The sequence below is a fragment of the Thunnus albacares genome, chromosome 18, assembly GCF_914725855.1.
Source record: "Thunnus albacares chromosome 18, fThuAlb1.1, whole genome shotgun sequence".
In the NCBI taxonomy this organism is placed as follows: domain Eukaryota; kingdom Metazoa; phylum Chordata; class Actinopteri; order Scombriformes; family Scombridae; genus Thunnus; species Thunnus albacares.
In genome coordinates, this window is record NC_058123.1 from 13,315,207 (window position 1) to 13,337,571 (window position 22,365).

The following is a 22,365-nucleotide window of genomic DNA, read 5'->3' on the forward strand; positions in this document are numbered from 1 at the left end:
TCTCCTCTAAGATACAATGAATTACTTATATGGAGCACCCAGTCAAAATCACTTAAAGTCATGCCATGAAAACTTTCCATCCAGTTTTGTAATTACTGCACAAAGCTAGTACCTCCACAGCTGTTGGGAAAAAAAACCTGTAATAATAATAATAAAAAAGCTTTGATCACCTTCATGCTAATTGCACAGTGATATATCTTTCACATTTAGTGCCTAATCATATTTCCATCTGTTACTAGGTTGTGACAAACTCTCTAAATACATCCAAGTCAACTATTTCCATTCATTTTGAGACTTAATTGTCACTACCCTTCACACTGCAGGGTGATCACTAAAAAATGCTCCCAGAGCTAAATGACAGATGCAATGACAATTCATCTGGATGCTACAAGCAAATAAAACAGGAAATCCTTTAAAAACTCTTATATATTATACAGATGCAGTGTCATTTTGAAAGTAAAATATAGATGTATTCTATGTATGTTTTCATAGGACAGATGCTGTAATCCACATTGCTACACTAAATTGCAAATGACATTCAGTAGGTTAATGGATGACACTAAATTGCAGTTGACACAGAATAAGTTCATTCTAACTGTGAAGAAGATTGAGTCTGGCACTGATAAAAACACCCTTACAGTATTGATATTCGTGTACAGTACAGACACAAGGCATACGTAATAAGGAACAGTTCAGCTTTGCAATGCTTAATCTGCAGGGAACTACAGTAAAATGGGAGCACTTTTTTTTCTATTTTCACCATCTGCTCTGTGTCGCTGCAGATTTCGCTGATTTATGGAACCCGCTGAATCTGTGCTTGCTCCTCTGATTTCCTTCCATTTCACAAATTTATGGCTTTGAATTAGGAACAATGGGAGCAGTGACCATCAGCTTAACACCCCATTCCTTCTGTTGCTGGAGAGCAGGGCTGTTGTTCAGACTGGGAACTCTTGGCCAAGTCTGGTGGTTAGCAATTCGTCAAAGGGTGAATTGGAAAGTAAACATCAAATTGGGAAGAAATGAGGTCAGTAAATTCAGGGATGGCATTGCATCAGAGTGCGAGGAACAAACGGGGGTAGCAAAGGCGAACAAAAATAACCCACTGCAGCTGGACAAAACGTCTCTCCACATAATGCCAGTGGTCCAGTCCCTTGAGAGGGTAGCAGCTGTTATTTATTTCTGTCAGAGAACCCCCCCGATCTCCCCAACCCCCCTCTAAAAAATGTGCAATGTAGAAGGTTTTCGAGGTTAGTGAAGAAGCATTAACACTCATAAAATGTGCTGGAAAAACATTTTCCTTTTATCGTTTCTTTTATTTTCACACACTCTTTTCCTGTGATATATAAACATCTGACACTAAAATTTGCCCAAGTATGATGGCCATTAGGAGTGCAAGTGGGGAGGGACAGGTTTGAGTGAAACACATTGCTCTCCTCAAGCTTCATCTTGTGCACACGCTGATAAAATCCAGAATGAGAAAACAAGTAACAATTCTTTTCCCTACTCCTGTACTTCAGATACTGAAATAGGTTGAGCAAAACATGCCCTCACCCTGATAAGGTGATACTTTCCTCACATATATCTCTGAAATAAAATGCAGCTCTGCAATCCAATTGTAGTTTCACAGTTGCCTCGCAACAACACTTCATCACACCCTACCCAACGGCACCGATAGTGAGATTTGAATAAAATGTTACAGACACAAGCAATTATGACAGATCAGTCACAGAAGGGAGAAACGAGGATCTGCTGTTTAATTCTGCTGGTAATTACAATAAAAAACATATTAACGTGGCCTTAGGTGAATTTCACTACAGGTTCATTAAATGCCTGTTGTTGTTGTTTTTATTTTGTTTTATTTTCCTAATGCAGATGTTGCAAAGTTGCCAATGCGACAAAGAAAAATAAATGTGTGCATGCACGCCAACATTTAATAGAAAGCAAGACAGCACCTTAAGTTTATTTATATTCTACTTATCTTACAGACATTTGCATTATGTGCACTCTATAGGAGATAAGCACATTTAGCCTTCTTCTGAGACGTTATTTTTCTCCCTGCTCATCCTTTCCTTTGGTCTAGACCTTTTGGGTCTACTCAGTGGAAACCATACAGTGGATAACATCACTTGACATTTACATGCATGAGCAAGAAGAGCTTCAGTGCGAACAGTGTCATTTACATCCTCCCAGCAACTCCTATCCAGGCTCTGATTCATGTCAGGGGCTCCTCTGGGTACATTTTGAGTTTGACCAGCTATGGTAATGGAATTCGCTCTGGCATTTTGGCCTTTAATACTACATTGTTTCAGTGAACATCAGAACAAGAGGTAGCATGCAAAATCTGTTAAGGCTGGAGCATTTTCCCCCATTTTATATGCCCCTCTAATGTCTTTGGAAAGGAAGGTGAGAGATGACATATTCAAAACAAAGACTGTGACCAGCGAGGTAAATCGAAGGAAAGCAGTCAGTGGTTTCTCATCAATAAAACCACAGAGTAATTAGAGAAAGCACTTGAAAGCCAATTTGCAAGTTGACAAATGATCAATCTTCATCTGTAACGCAGCCACAGTAGCATACAGCAGCAGTGGTGAATGTGGTGACAAATGGCCTGCTTGCGCTGGCTAGCTTCTCATTCTCTTTGGTGTAAGACACTGATGCTGGCTAAATAATCCTGCTGTCTTTCCTATCAGCTCAAACCACCTTCTCCTGAAATGAGACAACTACAGGAGCAAATCACTGCTGCTATGCTCTTTTTCACTTAGCATGTTTAAGAGACATATGTTGCTGATAATCAGTTCAGCTCCCCACATAACAGTAATGAATAGGTGAGCACTGTGTATTAAAATAACAGATTGGAAGGAAAAATCAGCCAGGAAAAAAAATAATTCAAGTGTCACAATGTTTTTATTTCCCTTGCTGCAGAATCCCTCATGAAGCAAATGGATTTAATTTTTATTTCATGCTAAATTTAATTGCCCTTCAGTAACCAAATGTGCTTAATTTATCCGAATCACACGCTCAAAAACTTTATACCTTTAACATCCACAGTGGTTGGTCTTATGCTTACTCTGAAACTGAAACCTTATTAATTAGTTTGCTTTATGACAGAGGCAGTCCCTGTTTAAAACCATCTCATAAACTGCCCCCGCATTACTGCTGTTCAAATGGGCAACTATCAAATAAGCCTCACAGCACACTCCTTGCACCGCTTCACATGATAGATGTGACCGACTCTCCTCCGCCGCTCCTCTCCCCCGGCTTGCATTGATCCTTCCCCCTCCAGAATAGGTTTGGACACAATAATTCAGCAGCCAGGTAAATTGGAATAACTCTGACCATTAGTGAATTAGTTTGCTCTTTAAAATCAGCCATTGATCCCCGAGCTGAGCTGATTGGTTGCTGACCAACCAGAGAATTTAATTATCAAACAGTGTTGCTTGCTCAGCCATGTTTTCTGAAGGTCAGGGTGCCACTGCGGTCCTTTTTAAAGAAACGACAGGACCAAGGCGAGAGACTGGGGTGGGGGGGAATCCAGTACAAATGAAGTTAGCCACAGCTGGCCCTCCCATTCCTCTGTTGCTTCCCAGCAATTGCAAGTGGCAGCCCATTACCACGCCTTTCCACACGTTGCTGAGAGCTATGCAATAATAATTCCCAGAATTCAGATGACACTGGGTTGGCATATTTAGATACAACTCTACTTTTCCTCTCCTCATTCTGTCATTGCTGTGCATCACTCTCACATAACCCCTTGGCCCCATTGAGGTCATATTAATATGAACTAAGTTAAAATAACCCAGAGGAGTATAAAAATTCATTTTTAGGCTGCCAGCCATCCATAACCTCACGTCAAAGGTTTTGCTTCACTACATGCATTATACCTGTATCACAGTGGGAATGAAATCGCTCTGAGGCAGTCAGGCTGATAACAGTTCAGAGAGAACTCCATCTGCTTATACCCATACAGTTCAAGCAACAAATAATGCAGGGAATATATATCGCATATGATATGGTGACCAGATGTAACACATGTGCAATGGATAGATGGATAATGTAGACATCCCTTGAGTCTACCTGTCTCCCTGCAAAAGGCTTCATTCTACCCTGATCTCTTGCCTCCCTGGGATTTAGAATACAAATAAGGAGAACAAGCCACCCCATTCTTATGAATTTTATAGAATAAAGAGGGACACTTAGGGCCCCACACAGGGGAGAGAGGAATTGATTGGAAAAGCTAGTGACGGGACCAGAATGGAGATTGAAACCCCTTGAATGAACCAGAATGGAGGAGGAGTTGCAGCATGAATAAGCCTGTTTAAAAAGAGGATGGAGAAAACAAGCCTCCCTTGTCCTGTCTTGTCATTTCCTGAAGCAGACATCCTCCCCTTTTTACCGTGCTTATTCAAGGGTAAACGTGATCCACTCTCTGTCTCTTTCTCTGTCTGTTTCACTAATCCACTCTGCAAATAACATTAATCTGCAAATAACAGAAAATAGAGAATATTTTAGAGGTACCGTCAGGCTAATTTCTGAATTGCATGTAAGGTTTGGGTTCCATGTGAGTTATAATCTCATGCAACAGGGAAAAAATAACTAAGGATGGAAAGGGAGTTTGGAAAATCATATGTTGCAACAAGGTTGATGAAGTAGAGCAGAGTCTACAACATTTGTTGCATTATTTTTTGTAGAGTAATCAAACAAGCAGTCTTGAAATGTGAAAAAGTGTCATTTAGCACTAACCCAGTTAAAAGCATTGATTGGACTGGACCTGCAAATTTAAGCCCTTAATATCAGGGTGGAGTTGTCAATATGTCTAATTAGTGCATAATGTTTTGGCTGGGGTGACTGTGTTTTGTGTCATGCTTTTATTGAATGACACATAGCATTAAAAATAACTGATACATTTGCAATTTTTACAATATAGAGCTAATTTTGCATTCGATGGTGGTGCAGATCCCCTGGAAGATCTTAGTGGCTCTGCAGCTTTCCTATCTTCCATTTCCTCTTATGTCAACAAGTGCCTGTGTTTATCACTCTCTCCATCATAGTTAGGATGGCTTTCTTTTTGAACATATCAAATCCACTTTGTTAAAGATCTAGGAAGAGCAGGGCACCATCATGCCCTCAATAAGTAGGCGGTGTAGGCGGGACACTTGGCTAGCTTCTCATGTGTAACAGAGGGATTACATGTATTGTTCTCAAAACATGCAGAAAATGTTGTTCTTTATGAAGTTTCACTTTTTTCACAGTAAATGTAAAATATTACATGAACACAGAAAACCTGTAAAATATTTCATGTACTGTGGCAACTATTTGAATTAAATATGTAGTTTTTATAGCACAATTCTCACCAAAACCAGGTTGTTTTTGTCACCAGAACCTTGACCTTTCAAATGTATGTAGTTTACACTTTCTCACCTGAAAGATCGCTGATTTTGCTGATAGAACCCCCAAATCCCTAGATTTCCTCTCAAAACATCAATATGAGTGCCATGTAGAGTGTGGGGGTGCTATGGATATATCTTTAAATGCCAACCTCCAACCCATTAAACCTTTTACACTCTAAGCTGCATTTGCAGATGCAATCAGATCCTCTGTATGGGTGAGGGATTGGCTGGTGGATGGCCCCGATCCAGTTGTTAAACTGTCCCTGCGGTTCTCCGCCAAATTATTTGGCTCTCCTTCTGATGGCATTGAACTGTTTCCCACGTCGGACAACAGTTCTCTTAGGACCGGGGCAACAATTATTAACCAAATGTGTTATCTCCTCCCAAGTTAATTTAATATCATCCGCCCTCAGTGGCGTATTTACAGAGCTGCATATTTGCTCTTGGTGAGTCAGCACTTCTGGCACATGAACATCAGTCTATTCTTGAGAGAAACTTTTGTTGTGTGTGGTAAATGCTCCTGACTGCTCTCTCTAGCTGCCATATTTAAACCAAAAGAGCACCAAGAGTCTGCATTTTTTAAAAGGAAGAATACGAATTTATCTGATTCTTAATCACAGCCCTTTTCCAGCTGTGCAGCTGGTGCACTGCACCACATGGCTCCAGACCCCAAAATACCAAAAGTCCATCACACCACCCCATACTGACACTGTTTTGCACCACTGTGTATTGATTCCATAAAGTGGGGCCTTCAGATTGTGATGTGGACATGCATTACATTCATTTTGATCAATCCACAGGGTTTTCTTCTAATAATTTTTCCAACTACAGAGAAAAGATTTGTCATAAGAAATAGATAACAACATACAGCATGTCACCACAAGAACTGAATGGCCACAGTAACTCATATATGTGATGCTGTTGGTTCAATCTGAGTCCCCTATATCTAGGAATAAATTCTGGTTTAAGGTATGATAATGTTCAGATGCAAAAATCACAAAGCAAACAAAATCTGACAGGGGATGAATATAATTTTGTGGTGGTATAAGATAGACAGATCTTAATATATGAATAGGAACTTGGCTTATAAAAGGAAGCAATGAGGATTTACTCTCATCATGTGGCCATATGAATGTAAATGTATTCACTGCAGGAGGTTTTGGGGATTCAGACAGCAATGACGCCACAGGTGGCGGAAAAAGCCTCTGGGTCAACTGCAGAACTGATTTTCGTTGCAGTGAAGCAATCAAGAACACACACTAACTAACTTTAGGCTTTAGGTTCAGTATGCAATTGTGAGGGGAGGATCAGAGTTAGTAATTAATATAATACATGTGAAATTCTTAATGACATATGAAGGTAAATTGTATGTGTGTGTGTGTGTGTGAGAGAGAGAGAGAGAGAGAGAGACGTGTATGTTTTATATTGCAACTGTGGGTACTCCTTTAAAATACTGACAATCATTGTGTGCTACTGATAACTAGTGTATTGTTCATTTGTGCAAAGCTTCAGCACGTATGTCAAGATTTACAGTTAGTCATATACTCAAAAAATTATGGTGCATCTACCAATTGGCTTCCTTTACAGAAATGACTTGAATTGTTAAGCACTGATTATGTGCAACAGCTACTTTTCAAATGCCTGACAATGAAAGCAAATGCCATAAGATTCATCTGGTCTTGCTAAAAACATGCCCTCCTGCCAAATGTATTTTGCTCCTGCTATTTGTAAATTTGTCCAAAACTGTTTTGTGGCACCAAATTTTGTACACACTTCACCATATTTGGCAAAAAACATAACAAACTAGCTGAAATATCCAATTATCCTTTGCTCTTGATCAATACTGGTTGTCTGTGATATGCTACCATAGTAGTGTTGGTGGGGCCAATTACAAACTAGCAAACCGATTGTGTGACTAAACTTGGTAAAAATGTTCATTTACCAGCTCTGAGTGATTCTGCAAAGTGTTTCTGGTGGTTCCAACTAAAGGCCACCATAAATCCTAAATTCTTGGCGATGCCATTGAGTTTCAACAGTTAAATGCATTGCCATGAAATTTTGTAAAGACATTCATGGTTCTTAGATGATGTATCCTCATGACTTCCACCAATCCGTCCAATACTTAGGTTTATAACAAAATACAATGAAAGCTATTCCCATCAGGCCTCCACCATACTTTGTGTTTAGTCCCAATTAGCAAAGATTAGTATTCTAACGTGCGAAACTAAAATGGTTAACATGGCAAACATTATATTTGCTAAACATCAGCATGATAGCATTGTCACTGCGAGCATGTTAGCATGCTGACATTAGCATTTAGCTCAAAGCACTGCTCTGCCTAAGTACAGCCTCACAAAGCCACTAACATGGCTGTAGGCTCTCCTGTTTCAGTAATATTTTGTGCAACATGCTCAAGTGTCATGTCAAGTTGTTAGTACAGTTATTATACATTTGCCTGCATATAATAAATACTGCTTTGAGCAAATCTAAAGGGTTATGAATTGTTATGAAGTGTTCTCTTGCTGTTGTCTTCCTAAAAGTAATCTTCATTAATATTGCCATAATATGCTTGAACACTCCTAATTACAGCTTACAGCTATTTTTTTTTATTTTACATTCACAAAAAAGTAAAATAACAAATTACAGGAAAAACCCTGATAAGTCAACTATTTTAAACAAGTGGTTGTAATTTTTAGATATTTGTATTCACTGACACATTTGTTGATACATGTTTTGTTTTAATATGAAAATTAATACACACACACACTCCTTGTCTTGACACAAAGGGGAATAGCATAGCTCCTCCATCAGATTATGTATTGTATCATTTTCAATTTAGTCTATTATTCTAAATTATTCTATAACGTAATTAGCCTAAAACAGGCCTGTTAAGTACACTGGCATATTTTGCCATTTCTACTGAGTCTCTGGTTGATGGGCGGCAAAAGAAGTTTTCCTTCTGTCTAATATGCAATTATAGCTGAAATGCAGTATTCTTAGTTGATAGTTGAAATTTCATTACACTCAATTTTAAGAACTGATTTTACTTCAAATATGGCAGTATAATTATAATTAGTTAGACACATTCAAATTAGGGATGCACTGATCCGATACTGACATAGGGTATCGGGTCCCATACTGACCCACCCACGCACACACACACATGCTCCATTCAGTGAGTATATTCTTATAGCTGTCCTCTTTTCAAAACAGTAACGTTGTGTGTGTGTGTGTGTGTGTGTGTGTGTGTGTGCACTGTGCGCAGTAATGTTAAATGTTAGTATATGCATATAATATCAATCTAGATAATGTCATATATCTGGATTGCAGTCCAGGACCAGTGTTGTTGAATCACTGCAGCTAAATGTTAGCAACCCGAATCAGCTGTATTATTGCACACCCCATTCCATCTGCAAATGAATGACTTGCATCACTTACTCATGAATTAATTTATGATTATATTATATAATTTTTAACAAATAAACGTATTTATTTGTTACATTTTGTTTTACAAAGTTAGGAAAGCAATGTTAGGAAAGCAAAGTCAAATCCGATGTTGCCTCACACATAAAATGATCCCAGTCTCTTCCACACAGTGAGGCATACAGCTTATTAATTAAACCCTGGTATGGGATCAGTACTTGGTATCAGCCAATACCCAAAGCCCAGGTAACAGTATCAGGACTGAAAAAGTTGGATCGGTGCATCCCTAATTCAAATTATCCAACGTTGTTCCTGATCCTTTGGCAAGTAGGTGAACCAGTCTTTAAACGATAAAATACCTAATCAATTTAAGGCATCATGAGAAACCTTTAACCATAATGTGACAAAAAAAATCTCTTTTTAAGTATGCCACTGTGATTACTTTAACTTTTGCAATCAAGTAGTTCATCATCTATTTAACAGGAAAAGATTAGGCCCATTAAATTTTCCCTGCTCTTTTATGATGTGTTATTGTGTAATAAACCATGAAAGGGGAAAGAATTTTTGCATACAGTAGCACTTGATAGCACACTGTTGGGTGCCCCACGGCCAGGGGCCAAAGTTCTTAAATGCAATTACTGATGAAAATCGTTTCCTTATCAGTAACTAAGAGACAATTTCACTGCCAAGTAGATATTAATGTTCACAGTCACTGCACAATGAGGACATGTATTATTTCAATATTCAGTCTGAAATATTAAAATATTGTCAAGAATGTTTTTTTTTTTCATCTTTGTCCGTTAAGCGGGATGTGAGAATGTCGAATGCTGTAATTTACTGCAGAGTAGTGGCTTTTTCCTTCAAGGATATTTCAACTGGAAATACATGGGAAATAATCTTGTAGTTCTGTTAAATATATTAAATATAGAATATACAGTATATTAGATATTTTTTGTATGTTTGTGAACACACAGCCCCTTTTCCCGAACGAGCAAGAGACAGAGGGAGCGCAGCGGTGGTCAAGTGAGCTAGAGAGTGAATGAAGAGATATAGCAGCGCTGGCGAGAACAAAGCTGTGAATCAAATAAATAAAACATTATTCTGATTGTTTCACGGTTTACAACTCAGGTTGTTTTTGTTCTAAAGCACAAATAAACACTCCCACACCTCTGCACACCTCCATACAAACCCGTAGGAAGGTGCCGCATTGCCGGATTTTGTGTGAATGCAGAGTTTCATCCTGCACGCTATGGCCTCTCTGCTCTGCATGTGTGCAGCCCAGCCCCACCCTCAGTCAAGCAGACACACAGACCTACAGCTCTTTATAGATCCATGACACAGAGACAGAGAGCAGAGCAGAGCAGAGGAGAGACATGGAGACAGCGATGTAACTTGGTTGCTACACTACGAGTCCCGATCTCACACCCTGCGTATGAGTCTATACACCGTTTTTTAGGAAAATCCTGCATAGTATACCTTTAACTGCTGCCTCTAGGATTGTTATAGTAAATAAATAAACACAAACCTAAATCTAGCCTTGAGATTTGTTTTTAGATGATCTGTTCTTACATGTTCCTACTGTGCTAATCTGTGTGTCCAGTTTTTTCTAATGCTTTGTCTCTAAAATATTTATAGATACGGGGTCATGTCAAGCATTAAATGGCGTTTTGTGATGCTGAGGGCAATAATACAATCATATCAACAATCTCTAGCAGCTTTAGTGGAACCAAAGTGAGGTGTTTTTTGTGTTTGATGAAGAAAGCAACATTTTGCACCACATTATTTTCAACAATTCATGAACTTGCAAGTCAATAGTTTAAAACGTCTTCTAGCAGTAATTGACACCATTGGGTAAAGGGAGATAGTGTTTTTCCACATTAGTGGCTGGGTGTCATAACATATCATAAAGCAGCCCTCTAACCTTGTCAGAACTTATCATGACACCAATTAGAGTGGAAAAAAAGACAGCTAAACAACTGAGGATGTAGTCCATGCTCATTTGCAAAAGGGTAACAGTCCTTGGAACAGTCCTTGGAAAGGCAAAATCTGTGTGGTTTTCTAAAAACCTCCAGGGAGACATGAAGGGTGAACAATCTGAGAAAGAGCAGAAAATAAATACACATCATGTCACAGTAAAATGACAATGACAAGGGCACTATCTTATTTGTTCAGTACAGCACAATTAACCTAACTCTGTGACATCCTCTTGTACAGCTAAAATAGATTTTGTCATCTAACATCTCTCTTTTCTGTTTCTCCCTCCCTCCTTCCCTCTTCTTCTCTCTCCCATCAGGTCTCCACGTAATGGAGCGAGAATGAACAGAGAGCGGCTTAAAAAAAAGCATGAACTGGAGGTTTATTGAGGTCATCTGCTTCCTGTTTATATGGGACCATATAACAGTTCAGTCTTCCCGCCAGGACCCATTGGCAACTGAGCAACATGTCACCAAGCAATATGACTGGCTCATCTCGGACCGTGGACCTTTCCACCACTCTCGTAGTTATCTGTCCTTTGTGGAAAGATTCCGCCAAGGATTTACGACCAGATATAAAATTTATAGGTGAGTTCACTTTCAGCCTGTGTTCTGATGCCACATACACTTCTTAAGAGACTGTCTATTTAAATGGTCCTTCTATTTTGAGGTTTTAGTTGCAAAAAGCTGCACTATGTATATTTTTAACCTATTAAGTGTGCATTTTTTATATTTACATTCAGTCACTCTCAGTGCTGTGAACATCTTTTCCTTTTTCTTATATTAATGAAAACTCTAAAAGCTAAGATGATGCTTTTCTTAGCTATACTGTAGCTAAGAAAAAAAAGTTTTATGTCTTTTGGAGCTGTTTGAGTGACACACAATAGGAAAATAATAATAATCATAACATAGCCCAACTTTTTCATACTGAATTGGCCCTATTAAAAAAAGCTATAGCTGTCAGATCTGATATAAGAGCACATTAAGTACACTTAGTAATAGGTACTGTGTTCGCATGAAATACTATTGGCAAGTGCAGTGTACTTGAATGAAAAGTGAAAATGGTGAGTGCAAAGTACAAATTTGCACAATTCAAGAGGTATGCCAGCAATTTACTATTGTTCTTCCACATAGGTGGGGGACTGGTGAGAGCCAAGTTACAAAAAGATCAAAATTGGCCGAGATATCCTGACTTTTAGTCCCTAGTGTGGATCATGATCCAAAAATGCTGAATAAGATAGCTTTTTAGACTTTGGAAAGCTTCCTGCAGAAGCACAGAAAATATCATGCAACTGTTTTTGCAGGCACGGTGAACTGACCATAATGTGTAAAATTGGTTGAATGCCCCTTTACAACAATGGAAAGCTATATTAGACACTTAGCTTTTAGTGGTGAAACACTGTTTCACCTACAAAATAATATTGATAACCCTGACCATTTTAACTTGCTATTGAGCAACCAAATATGTTGTACATTTCTTGGCACATATTATGCAGGCTGGTCGCCAGAATAAAACGTTGGCATTGTACGTTTCTGCAAACCACAGAAATGTTGAATATCTACGTTTCAGCATGTGACATACGTAGCATATTAACATTTCAACAATACGTATCATATCAAAATGTCAACAAAACACATTATGTCAACATTTCCAAAATACGTATCATCTCAACATTTCTAAAGTGACGTAGTTCACATGTGATCTATATGAGTTGATCTTTCCTATATAGGAGGAGGGGCAGGTGGTTGGAAATCAGCAGAGAACACGGTTTGAGACCACCTCGAAACCAAAATCAATGTCCGCTTCCTGTTTCAACCGATAATAGTGGGTGTTTTTAGCGAGACGTCAGGACATTTGCAGCCATTTTTTCTAGCAAGAAAACCGGCTTTTTTTAGTGAGACATCGTCCGTTTTTATTCTAATTTTTATTTTTATTTTAACCCAAACCATGATCTTTCCCTAACCCTAACCAAGTGGTCTTTGTGTCTAAACCTAACCAGACCTTAACCACAGTGTTATCACACCATAAAACATCATTATTCAACTGGTAGAAATGTTAATATCTATGTTTGTAGAAATGTTGATATGATAAGTATTACATGTGTTGAAACGTATATATTCAACGTTTCTGTGGTTTGCAGAAATGTTCAATGCCAACGTTTTCTTTTGGCGACTGGGTTGTATTATGCATTAAAAGTTGTAACTGATTAACCACCAAAAGTTGAAAGGGTTTATGGCCCAAAATGTGTTTAGTCACACTGCAATACAAGGCATACAAAGGCATACAATACAAAAGAATCATTTGATTCATCCATTCTCTACTCCTTACTCTACTTACTTTTGAATTTTACACACATAAAAATAAATAATAACTTTATATACAATTATCAATTAGGTATCATTTTTTATGCTAAACCTGCCTTAAACTGTATTAACTATTACTGTATTAACTCTTTCTCATTCAAGTGAATGAGAAGGTGAGTCCAAACTTTTGACTGGTACTGTAGCTGTAAAACACTGATATCTACTGTTAATACTCAACTTTTATCTTCCCTTCTATACTTGTGATTAAATAATACAGTTTGACATTCAATAACCACAGCAGGATTTATATTTTCCACCTTGTAATTTGCTCTGTAACTTTACATGGGAATTCTCCTCATACAGAGGTATAGGCAGCAATTAGATGGCTAAAAACCATCTTTCTCAGAATGATCTGCTTTGATTTCCTTGCATCCCTCTGCAGTCTTCTAACTCAGAGTTATAGAAAGACTGAGACCGAGTAAGACAGTCAAGTCACTTGCCACATTCCTTTGGCAGTTTTTTCACAGAGTTTGTTCTTTCTCTCTCCTCCATCTCTCTTGGTAACTTGCCATAGCCCCTGGTCCCCACTGGCTTTCGTGCCTTGATATTGTCACATGAACAGTAAACAATGCATTTGCATAATGTGTATCTTGACAGAGCGGGATGTTGCACAGAGACATGAATCTCAGAGGCAAAACTTCTGAAGCCGCTTTCGACAGACACTGTACAGCCGCGTCGAGTGCTGCCTGTGATGCTGCAGTGATTTATTAAAACAGAGAGTGTGTGTTTGCATGTTGGGTGCTGCTGGGAACGTTGCTTGGCCCAGGTGGCTCCTGTTGTTTCTCCCTCATAACAAACCATTAGTGGCGTCAAATTCAGCCATCAGTGTAAGGTATCGCTTTCCTCATGACAAGACAATTAAATTGTGCATTAAGAGTGGGACATTTTTGATGTATTTCTCATTAAAAATGAAATGACAACAATCAACAATCCACATTCACATTTATCACAATCTGCATAACTGCCTGACAAAGTCAAGTTTAATAGATTTATTTTACTTAGTTGTGATCTTTGAACATACACAGTACAGTATCCAATATTATAATATGCAGTATATGCTGTAGAGTACAGTGCAGTGAACTGTATGACTGTATTATTGGACTAAATGAAATGTGCTTTGGAGCATGGAAAAATATATAAACATACATTATTGGTAAATAATCATATATAGTATTTGACGCAGGGGTGTGAAATGGTCTCCCAGAGGTGCAGGTGTCCAAGGATTTTCATTCCAACTTGGACCACCAGTTAATTTCAATGATTACTGCATCTTCAACCAGAAAGGGGAGGAAATCAGTGACATCAGCTGGTGTAGTGTTTGGTTGGAATGAAATCATACATACCCTCAGTCCTCTACGGCACATGATTGCCCAGCCGTGCTCTACTCTAACCAGCAATGAGGACTGAATCGCTTTGTAAATTTCCCTGGAGACTTTCTCTGCCTCGACGATTTAGTGGTGGAAAGTGGTTGAATCAGATTTGCAGAGAGACAAAGCATCCATTCCTCTTATCAAGAGAGATTACCTCAGAGGCACACTACGTGGACAATGCCAACAAACAAATCTGCCCCATCTTTAATAACATGGGCACTTCGCCTAATTCGAAGGATAAACACAGATTTAGGAGTTGCCAGCCTCTTGTCTACTGCTCTGAAAAGGTCACTGTCGCTTGAAGGGGAAAGACACACCATAAGGCACCAATTATCCTGTTCTGCTAGACTTATGTCTCTTAAAGAAATTATTGGAGTGTGTTTTGTATAAGTAATTGTCAACACTGTGACACCGTTGATTGTAATCTTCAAGCTGAGCTCCTTTTCTTCCCCTTTATCGTATGCATAAGTGTACATTTCCTGTATGGCATTCATCAGACACAAGAAAGCCACATCCACTGCTGGCTTCTGTATCAGACCTGCAGCTGAATAATGTGTTATCACTGTGTGCTTCAGTTAGTGGTGAAATTCGATGGCCTGTTTTGCTCAGAGTAGCATCTCTCGTTCTGTGGCTTGTACTCTATTATGGGGTTGAATGTGTTTCAGATGATGCGTGTTCTCTGTTAGGTCTTTGTTCGCAGAGCTCTATCTCAGGTTCTTGTGTGCCTGTGTGAAAATCCAATATAAATGCAAATCTGGTAGCCATTAATGCATTTTAAAGGCCTCGAATCAGCATTGCACTGTAATCAAAGAAGTGAGATGGAGGTTGTTATTTAGAATAAAAAAATTTATGAAAATGCATAGCTCCGATTGATCACACTTTGAAAAATCGTGCTGAAGTGAATGAATTAAGAGGGTTGATAGAGGTACTCTTGTCACTGGACCAGGGATCATCAAATCCTCAAAATCTATCCAAGGTTTTGAAAAAAGTAATGACCTGTGTAAAAAAAATAATACATTGACATTAAATTAAAACCGACAAGGTGTCCATGGTAATAACAAAAACAGAACCAATTTGGACTTTTTTATTTAGAAAAAGTAAACAAAAAATTGTTCTACATGCTTGCAAAGCACTGACTGAATCGGTTAAAATATGTACACTCTATAATATATTAAGATAAACTATATACCAAATGGCAGACACAGACTCAATTAAAAAGGAAAATTGAGCCATTGTAAGTTCCACTGCGCCGTTATAGATAATTGCAAAGCCATGCTATAATATCTGTTATCACTATACTAAGTTACTTACTCATTAAAACCTTTGGAGATTACTTGCACATACATATTTTACTAAAATGGCTATAGCTCTGCTGAAACACTATGATTTTCACTTTAATATTTCTCTTTAATTGCCTGACTCTCCTCATTCGAGATAGATCTTTGTATTACATGAAAACTAGGAATGTTATATTAGCTTCAATAATTTCTCAGTTTATCTCTACTGGCCTGTATTTCTGTCTCTCTTTATTCCATTTCAGTCTGTTATGAGGATACAAGCTGCTTTCAAATAGACTAATGTTATATCCAAAGAGTTCCCTACTCAAAAATATACATTATACTGTTACTGAAGCTAATAACTAGCTAGCTAAGAAGTCAAGATAAAGAGCCTCTTGCCACGCTCATGGTAAGCCCCGGCAGAACTGTGCTATAAATGACACAAACCAAAAACATGGCGTTGTTTTAATATTTCACCCAGTGTAGACATCATAACACTTCAGTAATATGTTAGAAAGAACAGATAGCCTATTTAATTATTTGTATTTGTAAAAATATAGAACTGCAATGATTTGTCCATTAATTGATCAGTCGATTAGTAGATCAACAGTAAATAAATCAGCAACTATTTTGATAATCAAGTTATCGTTTTAGTCATTTTTAAGCAAGTATGCCACACATTTGCTTGCTTTAGCTTCTTAAATGTGAAGATGTACTGCTTTTCTTGTCAAACATTATAGTAAACTAAAAATCTATGGGTTTTGGACTGTTGTTCAAACAAAGTAAGATATTTAAAGAGGTAACATCTAGGAAATTAGAATGGGAGTTTTCACAATTTTCTGAAATCGTATAGACAAAATTATTTTTTTTTTATTAACAAAAAAATTATAAAAAATTGAATTATTTGGCAGATTTATTGCTAATTAAAATAATCATCAGTTGCAGCCCTATAAAAAAATCCAACTTTAGAGATTTAGCAGTGGGGATTTGAATGAAAGTTATGAAATTAACCTCTGGTTTTCTTTAGTGATCATCATCTGGTACAGTAGTTACTGAACTTGGCACAATTGCAAAGTTGCGGGATAGCATTGTGGGATAGCAGACAGACCAGTGATGTGGACAAGAAATGGGGTTGTAAGTTGAAAATGTTAACTCACAGTAGTGCAAATTTACCACTCTCTGTAGTAATTTGCAGAAAAACCAACAAAGTTTAGTCTTCAACAGGGGCCTCATTTATAAAACAGTGTGTAGGATCCATACCAAAAGTGTACCAAAAATAGCATGCGCCAAAAAATAATCAGATTTATAAAACTGTGTGCCTGAACGAATGCATGCATTATTCCCTTTATAAATCACAGTCAACATGAAAATGTATGCACGTGGATGAACCTCATATCCCACCCCTTACACTCCCACAATCGACCATAAATGGTCAACGCAAAAGCCCTCATGAATATTCATGCACGTAATTCCTGTGGAAAGTGGCATCAGTAACAGAAGAAAGCTTGAGAGGCTGACGGCTGCAGCAGCTGTTAATGCAGTCGGTGCAACAAACAAAACAATTCCCGAAATTGAACAAAGCAGTCGGAGCAGGTAGATGCCAAGAAGCTTATTGCTGCAAACTGTCAGGGTATGCACTAGTGGAGACATTGGGACATCAAAGCTTTAGCATCACCACACACTCAGTATCTAAAATTCAATAAACACTGCATTTATTTATATTTACTACAAAATCCAGCATATAGCTGTTTCTCTAATTTACGCAGTTCATATATTAGTGCAGGTGGTGAAGATGTCATGTGGGTGAGGTGACTGGAGAAGGTAGAGTGTGTGTGGCAGCCACCACATTATCTCCAGTGCGCTCTGTGTATCTGACAGCACAGTAAGGTGTTCACTGCAGCGATTTTACAAACAAAAACTGTATGAAAACTAATATCATACTTGGTGATATATGCACAATATTAGAAGATATTATTAAAAATCTATTAGCGCTCTGTTCTGTAATTCTTTAAAGTTATTTGATGTAATTTTGGATTTCTACAACTGATGATGATCATTTCATCTGTTAGTAAATGTGGTTGAGGAGAAAAGGAATCAGTATATTCGCACTTAATATTGGGGAAAGGCAAGCCAGACTTTCCTGAATCCTGCCACCTGCCACATCCTGGCATTTCAGCAGTGCTCTGTGCTGCTCTGCAGCTGATCATGAGTGTGAGTACCATACAGCCCGGCCCCCTCCTCTGCGCTCTGGGGGTTGGGAATGTGATCGTGAGACAGCACATTGCGCTCAATATTTCATTAATAGTTCAATAATAAATCACAGATGTAACTGATTAAGATTTAAGTTGGCTTATATCTTTTAAAATTGAAAGGTGCTCAGGGAATAGTTATGGCTCACTACATGCGCAAGTACCACTGCTGGCTTGAATGTTTATGATACAGTGGATCTATAATTAACATTTGATATTAAGTGTAAAGGTGTGAGAGGAATCATTATACCAACTGGTTCAATTCACCACCTCACCATCTGCGTCGCCAATTTCCCCTGTCTCCAAAAAGTTTGTAAGCATGGGTCAAAGTTTCATGGGAAGTGGCGTACATATCTTTCAATACCCGTTCTGAGCGTGAGGCCCCTGGTGTGCATAAAGAGATCATTATTGTAGTTTCTGGGTTTTCACTTTTATATGTCCCTTCCCTCCAAGATTACAGATACAAAGTGCAGCTTGGTACAACATAATGTGAATTGTTGGAAAAAGTGTTGAGTCGCTCATTTACGGACTGTTTGCTATAAGCAAGGTGGCAGCCAGATTGTGAGTGTTAACATTTCCGCAGTAGCAAGAGAGAGGTGGCAGAGGCAATGTTGCACAATTTGTTCGCCTCTGGCCACAATAGGTTTAATATATGTGCTAGTTAACACTCAACTTTAATACCGCAAAAGATATTTTTATTATGAATTCTTATGCATAGTTTGATATTCATATAGGTATTTATAACAGGGGTATTTGAAATGTACCTATGCCCTCCAACTAGTTCCATTACTACGTCAAACCAGTGTTTGATACAACATTTGACAGTCCTGACATGGTTATGTTTAATGCAAGCACATTATGCATATCTCTAACTGAACGTCTCCTTCTTAACATTAATTATTCCTAACGATAATCAGTCCACAGACAACCACTTGAACAGCAGAATAATCTGCAGTTTTAATTTGCATTTGCAAACAACTTTTTCTATTCAGTCTCTAAATGTAACTCTTCATCTAGCAGATAGCCCTGCATCTTGAGACTCACTTCACCTTTTTTTCCAATGTTTTTGTTCTCATTTTTTTTTAAATTGTAAAGAGTAAAGAGTCGTCTGTTGTAGTAATGTAATGTGATAATGTTCTGTAATGAACAAGGAGCAATGACAAAAAGACATGCAGTCCTCCCATGTGTTCAGTGTGGATGTGTCTGTCAGTGCTGATCTGGGCCCCATTTGTTTTAAACAGAAACAAGGTGTAACATTTGTCCAACTCAGGTCTTGAATTAGTTTGGATGAGCCATCTGTAATTGGATAGAGCGAGAGAAGGCAGATTTGATGTAGTCGGCAGATTTGCTGAGAGAGGCTGCAGCAATGTTTAATTCAGCAGGCTGTAGCCGCTGTAGCCAAAGGAAGAGAAGGAGAGCGGTAGTCAGGAAGTCAGGAGGGATGAAACAGACTTAAGAAAAAGGATGAAGACATCGAGGGGTCTGAGATGCCATTAGGCAGTGAGACAGGAAGGTGCTAAAAGTGTGTGATAGAGAAATTGTATATAAGTGCCAAAGACATGGAGGGGGTCCAGTGAGTTCAGTATCAAAACAAGGAATGGGAATGTGGACAGGTATGCTGACAGTGAGGTCATAGTCAAGGTGAGCAAGAACTGCCTCACGGAGTAGCTCAAATGAGTCACACACACTGTGTACTTATGTACACCTCTCTCTCACAAACAAAAAACAACAAAAGCTATTCATTATTAAAGCCATCACTGCATCTCATCATAGCTAAGCTTAGAAAATCATGTTTGTTTATCTATCTATAAAAACAGAACTTTTTACTAACAACTAAGATTTAGACATTGAGGCGGCTACAAGATATATCCATATATAATTTTTTACTACTTTTATTCATCTATTTACCGATGCTCAGTGGGTGACACAAGATGGGTGACGGAATTTCTTTTTTTTCTTACGGTCTTCAGCAGTGACAGGACAAAAGTTGTGGTTGAGTCAGCTTAAATATGGAATAATAATATAACTAGATTAATAACAATGCCACGAGCAATAGGATAAATGGCTTAATACTATTTCTATATCTTCTACCTATCTACAATATGAAATACACTTTATTTCAGAAATTTTTCCCATTGGCATTATCTTACATTATCTTAAAGTTTCCATCTGCCGTATGACACCTGTGTTATTTGTAGAATACAATAAAAGGGAATCCTGGTGGCCTAGGGGTTTAAGATGCTGACCATGTAATTGCAAAGTCCCTCATCTGAGTCCAGCCAGAGATCTTTCCTGCAAGTCATATCCTGTTAGCTCTCTACTGTCAGCTATCTAAATAAAGGCAAAAAAATACACTTAAAAAAAAGAAATATACACAATTTTCCATGAAATGACACCAAGCTTTTGTTTGTGTAACTTAAGATGATATTACAAGTAATAGTGTAAGTAATTTCGGCAAAAAAGTGAGATAACCATAAACAGTTTCTTCCTCGCGTATATGATGCTTTTAAGCAGTCCAGGGTGTTAGATTTTCCCACCAGCTCTTGAACTCAGCACAGTCTCGAAAGTATTGCCCGACGTGCCAACTTCAACCAGCATTCTAAAAAAAATCAATGTTAATATGACAGAGACATTTGCTGTAAAATATATACATACAGTTTATTGCACATTTTCTATGTGATGCTGCTATGAGGTGATTGAAAAAAATCTTGATTAGATGGCTCATGAACAAGCTGTCGCCAAAGAGGATCTTGGCTGTCACCTCGCGCTCTGGCAGCAGACGTGAATACCCATTTGCTGACTGAAGCAGTAACCACTTCCAACTCTTGGGTTTCAAGCATTCGCCTTGGCCAGTCAGGCAAGCTGAAATTCCGGCACAGCTTAAATCTCTCGAGTTGCCTCTGTTGTGCACCAATCGGGCAATTATTTTCTTTTAAAAACAAAATAAAGACCCAATGTTTATGCTAGGGGGCACAGAGAATATCACAGACATGACTCGTGTATGAAAATCAAATAAAACGTAGCACCATTTGTGCAAGATCACAAAATTACCTTACATGAGAATAATATTTACATTCCGTTTCTACATCTTTCTCTTTTACATACACATGTTAACAGACACACACATGCAAATACACACAATGTTATCCTGGAGCTACATTGCAATTACAATCACTGGAGCAGTGCTGATACTTGATCTGCGTTGCTCAGCTGTATGAGAGAATCAACAGGAGCTGATATGGGGAGGGACACCATGCCACTTCCCTTCTCAAACCTAGTGGTAAAAAGCCCCCGCTGCGGGACGACTTAATTACTGGCAAGGAAGGGATGGTAATTAGAGGAGAAACAGGAGGCTAGAAGAAACTGTCAGGGTTAAGTACTGACTAATTCACTGCGTGGGACGCCTGTGCCACTCTCCCATGAGACTGGCAATACAACATCACCACAAGAGCAACAAGCTCTGATGAGTAGATACTGAAGCATCCATGTCTCATATCACCACTTCAAGCTTCTTGATCATACTAAATATTCAACGAATATTCTGAAAGAATATCAGAATAATAAATTCTATTTGGCCACAAAATTAATTAAATTGTGCCATTCACTGACTATACTGTACCCTTGTTGACTTTTAATCCACAAAAGTAAAGCCCAAAGACCTTCTCATTGCATACTGACAGTTCTGTTAGTCTTTAGTTATTATATGTTTTGTTGTCAAACAACAGAGATGTTCTTATTTCAGCTGATTAGACCTTGTTTAAGGTTAATGTTAGGTGGAGCTGAGATCTGAGGTCCCCAAACTCCATATATTCTACAAAATCAAAGCCGTTAGTTGTCTTTGCCCTAGCAGGAACAAAACAACTACCATAGGAGGGCAAGGGAGATGTCAGTCAAGCATGAAGTGTATAAACAAATACAGGTCCTGGGGAAAAGTCTAATAAGGCAAAGTACCTGGAAACAGTACTGGGCATACTGTGCAGAGGTTTTAAAGGGGACATATGCACATTTCCAGGTCTATATTTATATTCCAGGGCTCTACTGTAATATCTTTGCATGATTTACAGTTCAAAAAATTCCTTACTTATACTGGCCCTTTATTCAGCCCCTCAGTTCAACTGTCTGAAACAGTTCATTAGAGCTCCTGTCTACCCCTCCCAATGATCCCACTCTATTCTGATTGGCCACTTTTCTAAAGCTTCCTCCAGCTCCAGAGGCTACGTAAACAAACAATAGTTTAGTAGGAATTCACTTCTTTTTCTTGTTGTTTACCTGAAATGTCAACTTTCCAAATACATCTGTACATGTTGGAGCCAAAATATGAT

General features: G+C 38.3%; 1 protein-coding gene across 1 annotated transcript in view; it reads left to right on the top strand.

Annotated features, from left to right (window-relative positions):
- The window catches only part of brinp1 (bone morphogenetic protein/retinoic acid inducible neural-specific 1), a 123,262-nt gene that overhangs the window by 16,052 nt on the left and 84,845 nt on the right, over nt 1–22,365 (top strand). The window contains exon 2 of the mRNA XM_044334668.1: nt 11,104–11,371. Within this exon, the coding sequence (XP_044190603.1) occupies nt 11,154–11,371 (218 nt within the window). The 5' untranslated portion in view covers nt 11,104–11,153. The remainder of the gene's footprint in view (nt 1–11,103; nt 11,372–22,365) is intronic.